This window comes from Cydia strobilella, chromosome 22 (assembly GCF_947568885.1).
Source record: "Cydia strobilella chromosome 22, ilCydStro3.1, whole genome shotgun sequence".
Lineage (NCBI taxonomy): Eukaryota > Metazoa > Arthropoda > Insecta > Lepidoptera > Tortricidae > Cydia > Cydia strobilella.
This window is the reverse complement of record NC_086062.1, coordinates 9615237-9624470: the sequence shown is the minus strand read 5'-3', so window position 1 is coordinate 9624470 and position 9234 is coordinate 9615237. Positions and strand designations below refer to the sequence as shown.

General features: G+C 38.8%; 1 protein-coding gene across 1 annotated transcript in view; it reads right to left on the bottom strand.

Annotated features, from left to right (window-relative positions):
* Nucleotides 1-1275: 1275 nt before the first annotated feature.
* LOC134751457 (glycine receptor subunit alpha-2-like) overlaps nt 1276-9234 on the bottom strand; it is a 29242-nt gene continuing 21283 nt past the window's right edge. Inside the window, exons 8-10 of the mRNA XM_063686865.1 lie at nt 5881-6041; nt 4433-4505; nt 1276-3881 (exon numbers count right to left, since the gene is read on the bottom strand). Of these exons, the coding sequence (XP_063542935.1) occupies nt 3753-3881; nt 4433-4505; nt 5881-6041 (363 nt within the window). The 3' untranslated portion in view covers nt 1276-3752. The remainder of the gene's footprint in view (nt 3882-4432; nt 4506-5880; nt 6042-9234) is intronic.

Sequence of the window (9234 nt, the reverse complement as noted above, 5' to 3'; positions counted from 1 at the left end):
GACGAATCATAGGTGCAGCGGGGCAATCCTGACTGCGGGAAATTTCAACTAATCGAAATATCTTCGATTTTTTTTTATTGTATTATGCGTCAAATGTTACAGTTTTTATTATGGATTCAAATATTTAAAACTATTTGTATTTGTATTTTTGTACTATTTAAAAAGAAAATAAGATCTGATAACCTGTAGATACATTATATTTATTACTATTACATTTATTATATTTATTATTATTTATTATTATTATGTGATACATTATATTGACTGATTTTTAATAAACACGAGTCCCATCACTACTTACTATGGAGACCAGTTGAAATTACCCCTCTAAGATCTAGTAAGTCTTTTTTTGAAAAAAATAACCTAGCTATATTCATATTCATATTCATATATTTATTGATAAAGTAAATTACACGTCCAGAGTACATAAAATAAAATTACAAAAGTAAACATCGTTTAAACAAATCATAGCGTACATATATCTTAAAGCGAAAACGGAAATACAATAATATATCATGTCAGTCGTAATTATAAATTCAAATAATTCTAAATTTGGTCACATAATTTTAAATAGTGTATAGTAATTCATATAATAATGAATAAATTAAAAATAAAGATTCACAATGAAAATAATGTCCCATGAAAACAGCGAAATTAGACTTTTACATCGTGTGTGAGGATCGATGACACCCTATATATATAAATAAAAGGCTTCAATTTAGATCCCTTACCCCATTACTAACCACAGGAGCTCAGGTTTAGCAGTGCAAGTTCACTGTAACGAAACGACGGGATAATTACAACTATTTTTGCCTTTTAATATAAAAAAACGGATTTTAAAGTATACAGACTCAACAATTTTGGGTGTAAATCTAATCAAAATAGAACCTACATAACTGTAGATAAGTAGTAAGTAGTTTTCGGTAGTCAAAGTTGTACTTTATAACTTAATAATTACCAGTCGAAATTGTCCCGCTGCACCTTACAAAAATAGACATAATTAACGCAAAGGAAAACGCTCGTCGTTACACTAAGGTTTTGTGAAATAAAACATTACCTCAAAACGAATCATTATTTATTTACTTAATTACAACAACATTTGTCATATTTCCATAGGAATGCAAATAAACAAAACATAAAATATTTCTTTACGCAAAACAATCTAATACGCTTAGGTATAGCAAATTGTCAGTAGGTAAGTAAATAAGAACAAAAAATAAACTAAGTACTGATCCTTTTCTTTTGGGTGCTAGTACTCAAAGATAGTATGATTCTCTCTGTCTATGTTTGAAATGAGACAGTCCTTTGACAAACTATATCTATTTAGGATGGACTGAAATAACCCGACCACTTCTTGATTTGCCTAATTAAGACGAAAGTGGAGGACCCGCGTGAAATCGCCTTTTCATACAAACGTCTCATTTTCCTCTCTGGATATTAACATTATTGAAAATATTTGGACAATTAAATTTGTTATATATTAACCACATTACGCCCGCATTAAGTACGCCATTTGTACAATTTTATATCGTGCAATAAAGTTTAAATAAATAAAATAAAACCACGGCTATACCCCTACGTTTGATTTTTTTCGAATTTTTAATTATTGTAAGAGCATATAAAAATTAGTTTGAAATCTGTTTTTCGCTCCTAATTTTTACCATAATAAAAATATCCAAAAAAGTCAAACGTAGGGTCTAGCTATGGTTAATATACATCCAATAATGTAAAAATATTTTTCATAATATGAATATCCAAAGAGGAAAATGGGGACTACGTTTGTATGGAGAAACGGCGGTCCCCTTTCTTCTTAATCTCTTTTTATATATATTTTTTACACTTCATTGTACATAAAAGAAACATAAAACAGGAAAAAACACAACATTAGTACAAAGGCGAACTTATCCCTATCAGGGATGTCTTCCATATACCTGTCGCGTCAAATGATGGTCCCTATAATATGACCTTTAAGACTTGGTTGGGCTTAATTTAAAAAATAATTGAACCCTTTCTACCCTTAAAAGAGCCAAGAACGCTAATAACGCATATCTGCGTCTACTAATAATATTTAACGATTTTCAAGTAGGATAATAGCGTATTAGTTAAATTGTTGTAAGGTGCGTTGGGGTAAGATTGAAAGGGTTTTTTTTTATTAAAACTTTATTGCACAAAATATATACAACAATGTACAAATGGCGGACTTAATGCCAAATGGCATTCTCTACCAGTCAACCATAGGGCCAAACAGAAACACTTACAATTGGTGCAAGGAGAGAAATAAAAAACAATGAATTGAAGGAAAGGGTTTTCATGAGGGGTAAGATGAAAAGTCATCCGTAATGCTTTAGCATACGGACAATTTTTTGTCTTACCCCTTACCCCTTAGCTTACCCCTCATGAAAAGCCCTTTCAATCTTATCCCAACGCACCTTATAGGAAACATCACGGTTAAAAGGTTATTTTTATTTTATTTGAGTGACGCATCTACTCTTACGTCTTATGTAATTGTGAGTGTCAACATTCTAGATAGAAACTACATAGTAGAATTAGTTATTATGTATTAGGTAGGATACTTAATGTAAGCAATTTCTAATACACTAACTAGAAAGAATAAAGAAAACTGCTACATTTTGTAAGCCCAATGTGGAGAAGACCAGCCTATTGAAGAGCCTGGAATAATAATTCGAATCTGGATTCGGATCCGCGGATCTTCCCATACATTTATACCTAATACTTACCTTTTTACGAAGTTTCAACTTCCTAGCTTAAACTAAGACGAACGCCATAAAAACTTTCATCCGCTTTTTAAGCCCCATAGGGGATGAATTTCGCAAAATCGCTTCTTATTTCTTTGTACACTTTATAAATGCAACCTTGTGTGCAAATTTTAACTTTATATGGGGCATTTTCTATGAAAAGGGACCTTATTGTCGATGGCGCTTACGCCGCACAGCGTCGCTCGGCATTGTATTTATATCGGAGCATGTTTATAATGGCGTAAGCGCCATCGACAATAAGGTCCCTTTTTATAGAAAATACCACATATCATTTGTAGTTTCGGCTCTGCGTTGATGAATCAGTCAGTCAGCCAGTCAATAAGGACACACACATTTATACATATAGAAGATAAAAGTAATTATGAACGAATGAACTAAACAAATAATACTATAAGCGCCTGATTATTTTTAATAGCTGTATCTATTCTAGCTTGCTACCGGAATGTAATAGATTGTACGGTCAAGTCGACTCGCCCATCGAGGGTTCCGTACTTCTTAGTATTTGTTCTTATTTATAGCGGCAACAGAAATACATCATCTGTGAAAATTTCAACCTTCGAGCTATCACGGTTCTAGAGATGGAGACAGTAGTGATAGACAGACGGACAGACGGACAGTGGAGTCTTAGCATGTAATAGGGTTTCGTTTTTACCCTTTGGGTACGGAACCCTAAAAACTAAGTTATTAAAGACACTTCGAAAAACGCCTTGCGTTATCCTTTTTTACACGTTATATTGGCTGTATACATTGATTTCTTAGTCTTTTTTAACATGTCTTTAAAAGGTATAAAACAATACAGTACCTAATTACTTCCCATCGCCGCCGCTATAGCGTTTACTTACTCAGTTTTGCACCGTTACGCCTTGGCCACAAAACATACGCTCGACACTAACGCCGCCATACATTTGTTTTAACCAACGCTCCAAACAATAACAATAAGTGCAACAGATAGACCTATATGTCATAGTTAGGTAGTCAGATGTACTGCGCGAAGTGGATCCAGTATGTAGCGTTAAGGACTGAGAAGAGAAGAGGGAAGAAGACGCGAGAGAAACGGTCTATGTTGATCGCGCGCATGCGGGCTTTGGCCGCCTCGGCTGGCTCCTGTAAGAAACACAATCACTGGTATTCATTTAGTTACTTAAAAATATAAAGTTCAATAGAGGCATTTTGACACTTGATTCTGTTAAAAGACCTAGCACAGACGTGCAGATTTAGAGTAATAGTGTCTATTAAACATACTCGGGTTTTAGTGTCACGCGGACCCTTGTCCGTTAGTTAGTTGGTCCGCACCGGACCAATATTTCAGGGAGCGTTTTAGAGTGGTTCGCGCCGACGACCGTCCGCGCGGACAGCTTTCTCATACAAGTTGGCAGAGCGGTGCGATCCGCACGGACGGTCCGCGTGACACTAAAACCCGCCTAACTACGAGGGTAAATCAAAAAGTTCTTAGAAAACGCACACTCCACGCTGACGCCAATCGCAACAAATGTGTTGCGGTCGGCGCTTGCGTTTCCCCTTTTTGTGGCTTTCCACCATAAGGACCCTCCTTATGATCCATATGCATAAGAACCTTCTCTGTGGAAACGTTCCTTATTCACATAAAACATAAGGCTTCTCTGATGGAAAACCACAATTAATGCTTAAACCTGTACCTTTGGTTTTCCTGCGCCGTCGCCGAGCACAATGTTCACAAGACAGTACTCCATCAGCGCCATGAACACGAACCTGTAACCAAACAATTTAAGTTTATCTTTTCTGTATCTTAATACTAAAAATGTTATATGTACAGTCTCTGATTGGACAGGACTCAGTCCTCATTGTCTTCACAGTCAACATAAGCAGTATTCGATCAATACGTCTTCTGCAGAACTCGTTTTTAGGGTTCCGTAGCCAAATGGCAAAAAACGGAACCCTTATAGATTCGTCATGTCTGTCTGTCTGTCTAGCCGTCCGTATGTCACAGCCACTCTTTTCCGAAACTATAAGAACTATACTGTTGAAACTTGGTAAGTAGATGTATTCTGTGAACCGCATTAAGATTTTCACACAAAAATATAAAAAAAAAACAATAAATTTTGGGGGTTCCCCATACTTAGAACTGAAACTCAAAAATTTTTTTTTCATCAAACCCATACGTGTGGTAACATGAATATGTCTTCAAAAATGATATTGAGGTTTCTATTATCATTTTTTTCTAAACTGAATAGTTTGCGCGAGAGACACTTCCAAAGTGGTAAAATGTGTGTCCCCCCTCTCCCCCTGTAACTTCTAAAATAAGAGAATGACAAAACAATGACACAATGACAAATGACATTACCATGCAAACTTCCACCGAAAATTGGTTTGAACAAGATCTACTAAGTAGTTTTTTTTAATACGTCATAAATCGTAAACCGCAATTTACCTTTCACTCACGTTACGGAACCCTCGGTGCGCGAGTCCGACTCGCACTTGGCCGGTTTTTAAGGTAAGTACGGTATAGTAAGGTACTTTTAATATTTGACTACTGGACCTTGTAGCTGTTTCAAAACGCTTCAGTCACGAAACACACGCTCCGAGCAAGCACGGTCACCGTTGACACCGACAGCCGTAAATTGGAACATATAGCGATCGGCATCAGCGTCGCTCGTGCCCATCCCGCACTAGCATATTCTGAGCGTTATGGAATTGCGTCGAGCAGCAGTCAGTGACTATACGGCGTCGCTCGGGAGACGCTAGTGTGGGGTGACCCGTAGTGTGTGATCCGTAGCCATCGGGTACGATGATACGATACAGTTTTACTCACACGCTGTAAGTAAAACTGTATCGCTGTGCTTACGACTTGGCGTGCTGTGTCGATAGAGTGAGGAGTGACGTCATAGTACTCACACAGTGCACACGGACATGAAGGCGTCCACGGCCTTCAGATATGACACGGGCGGTAGCTGTGCTTGCGACTTGGCGTGCTGTGTTGATAGAGTGAGGAGTGACGTCATAGTACTCACACAGTGCACACGGACATGAAGGCGTCCACGGCCTTCAGATATGATACGGGCGGTAGCTGTGCTTGCAACTTGGCGTGTTGTGTCGATAGAGTGAGGAGTGACGTCATAGTACTCACACAGTGCACACGGACATGAAGGCGTCCACGGCCTTCAGATATGACACGGGCGGTAGCTGTGCTTGCGACTTGGCATGTTGTGTCGATAGAGTGAGGAGTGAAGTCACGCCGAGCGTCACGCGCGCTGGCGCAGCGTCGGGCTTTATCCAAAAAGATACCCACTGGAAACATACAGTAAATAAAATATTTTTCACCACAGCAACTCGAACAAGGATACTTGGTTCCTTAAAAACAGTGAGTAAAATGCGATTTTGCTCACTGAGTGAGACAAAATGACATTCAAGTTACCTTTACATTCGAATGTCATTTCTACATGATGGGCCTAAAAATACAGAAGAAGGATTAAATTTTTTCAGGTTGTATTTTTCCTTCTAATATGTTCTCAACTTCTCACTGCTGAAGGTGAAAAGTCGTGTGTTCTACACGAGTTGAAAGTTATTTACATCTCGTGCGCTTTTGAATCCCTTACTAACGCTTGCACGGGACTTAAAACACGCACTTGAAGAAATATCAAATTTTGCTCTCTTGTCATACAAATAACTTTATTAAGGATCGGTTTCTTCAACCACAAGAATTGATACAAGAGGTAGAGGGTCGGTCGCTAAGACAAAACTGTGACTTCATGGCAAGCAGATTTCACACGAATAATAATGTTTATTTATTTTGCGTCATTCAGCGCTAGGCCCATAACATGGAGACTAGATAGATAAAATTGCAATACCCTTACAGGGTGTCATGTTGTGATACATTATCGATTAAGAACATCTGTAATTTTACCAATGTGAAATTAATAAATATATTATTATATTATTATATTATTCTCTTTATTTATTATTTTTCTTACGTTAGGTTTTTTATAATATGCATATAAAAGTAAAATATAAAAACACTTACAAAACAGTACAAAATACATATAAACAAATTATAAAAAACCTAACCTAGGGTGCCGCCAGCAGCGGGGCAGGGCCCAAGCTGCCGGTGGTCAGGGCCGCAGAGAGAGGAACCGGCGGACTATCCGCGCCGTGTCCAAGATCACCGCCTTCTGCATCTGACCCTTGATCCAACCACCTAGCGAGAGTCTCTCAAGGTGTTGGTCGAGACTCTTCGCTATGAGACCGTTCGCTGAAACGACTATCGGGACAATGATCGTCGAATCAACATCCCACATGGCGGTTATCTCGTGAGCCAAGTCTAGGTACTTACTGGACTTGTCCTTCTCGGCTTTCACGAGATTCTCATCATGGGGGATGGTGATGTCGACGAGCACGGCCCGGCGCTGCGATCGATCTATTATCACAATGTCAGGCTTATTGGCTACAATAGTCCTGTCAGTGATAATAGATCGATCCCAATAGAGCGTGGCACGACCATTCTCGAGAACTGGCACAGGTAAATACTTGTAGTACGGTACTTCGCAGTCCACAAGGCCGTATAGAAGAGCAAGCTGCTGGTGAATAATCCTGGCTACGAGATTATGTCTGTGCAAGTACTCGCCGTTAGCAAGATGAGAACAACCGGAAATTATATGCCTGAGTGACTCTCCGGGACGGCGGCATGCCCGACAAATGTCGACCGTACCGTCCTTCAGGATATATTTCCGATAGTTGTTCGTCATCATAACTTCGTCCGCAATTGCACAGGCAAAACCCTCGGTTTCTCCGAAGAGGTCCCCGAATCGTAACCAGTTCACCGACGCGAGCAGGTCTACATCGGGTCCCGTGAGGGCCTTGTAGAACCGCCCGTGTAGCACCTTACTCTCCCATACCGCCTTGCGGCCCGCAGCACTTTGTACCACAGGTTTGTGCCAGTTCTCGTTTGCCAAGGAGAGCGGCGTGAAGTGCCCGTCCACTGCCACCACATCACGATGCATCCCACACTCGTTGTTAAGGAAATAATTCCTGAGATTGCACACCTCGCGGTTGTGGAGATCTTTGGCGTTAAGGAAGCCTCGACCTCCACACTTCCGTGAGATGTACAATCTCATAACTGACGAGCGTGGGTGTAGCATACGGTGTGTGGTGAGTAGTAGACGGACCCTCCGATCCAGCCGGGCTATGATGCTTTGTCACCATTTCATTTATCATTGTATAAGTGAAAAGACGGCATATCTGATAAGTGATTTAATTCGGTATAAAGTCGCGAGGATAACGTATAAGTGACAAATGATAGCGATAAGGTTTTGAAAAATCAATTTTAAGCTCGATGACTTAAGGTGTATTTTAAAGAATAGATTGTTAAATCACATTCTACCACTTATCCATGTACAAATGACATAGACAGTTATAAATTATCCATGGTTTGAGCTTTTGAAAAATCAATTCCAAACAAGTTTACTTAAAGTGTATTTTAATGAATATTTGGCTAAATGACATCCTATCACTTATCTATGTACATGTGATATTGATAGTTAAAAATTATCCATGGTGTAAGCTTTTGAAAAAATAAATTCTAATTGAGTTTATTTAAGGCGTTTATTAAGTATATATAAATATTGTTTAGTTATACATAATTATATACTGTGGTTTGTGTTTGTTATTTGATAAGTTTCTCATTTACTATGTTACTATTTTATGGTGTTAGATGCAATGAGTCGTCGCGAGTGTTCACGTCCCGAGGTCTTAAGTCGCATATTACTCGTAAACACAAAGATGTTCCCCACCTTAAGCCTCCGCAACCCGCCGGCGAGGCCTCTGTTCGCTTTAATATCACACCACCAGCTCCAGCTTCACAAACACATAGCTGTAGCCTGGACCAACTTGTTTCATTAAGGGTCAGTGCGAGTTTTTCCCCACATTCCAAATGGGGCGAGGAGTATCGCCGCTAGTAACTGATGTAGTATCATTGATAATTGCATTACAATTAATGGATTGAACGAATGGTTCGCCCTCCTATCTTTTTCCTACAGAGCCCTACGAACGCCTGTATCAGAAGAAGCAGGATTTCTTACCGCCATGCCATTTTAAATGCGTCTATCTTTCTCAAACATGCATGAATTAGGTATTTTATTTAGTAACTAGCTTTTCCATGTGACTCTGATCCTATTAGCAGATGCTTTTAGGGGTAAAAGCTATCCTATATGTTAATCTTATGAATGATACTTTTTGTTCCGCCATGTAAACAGTAATCTTCATTTAAAGAGTCCCGGGCAAGATCGGCCGAATTTCACCTTCCCATACAAGCGGAGTTTCGTTCTCATTTTAAAACTAAGTGTTGGATTTTAATCAAACCTTGCATATTCGATAACATATATATATATATCTAGGTCTGTAATTAGTTTATATAGCTCTCGTAAACGTAAACGAAATAGAGCAAAAACAAGTTTTCTATAAAAAACTTTTATTCGCTGTATTTTTT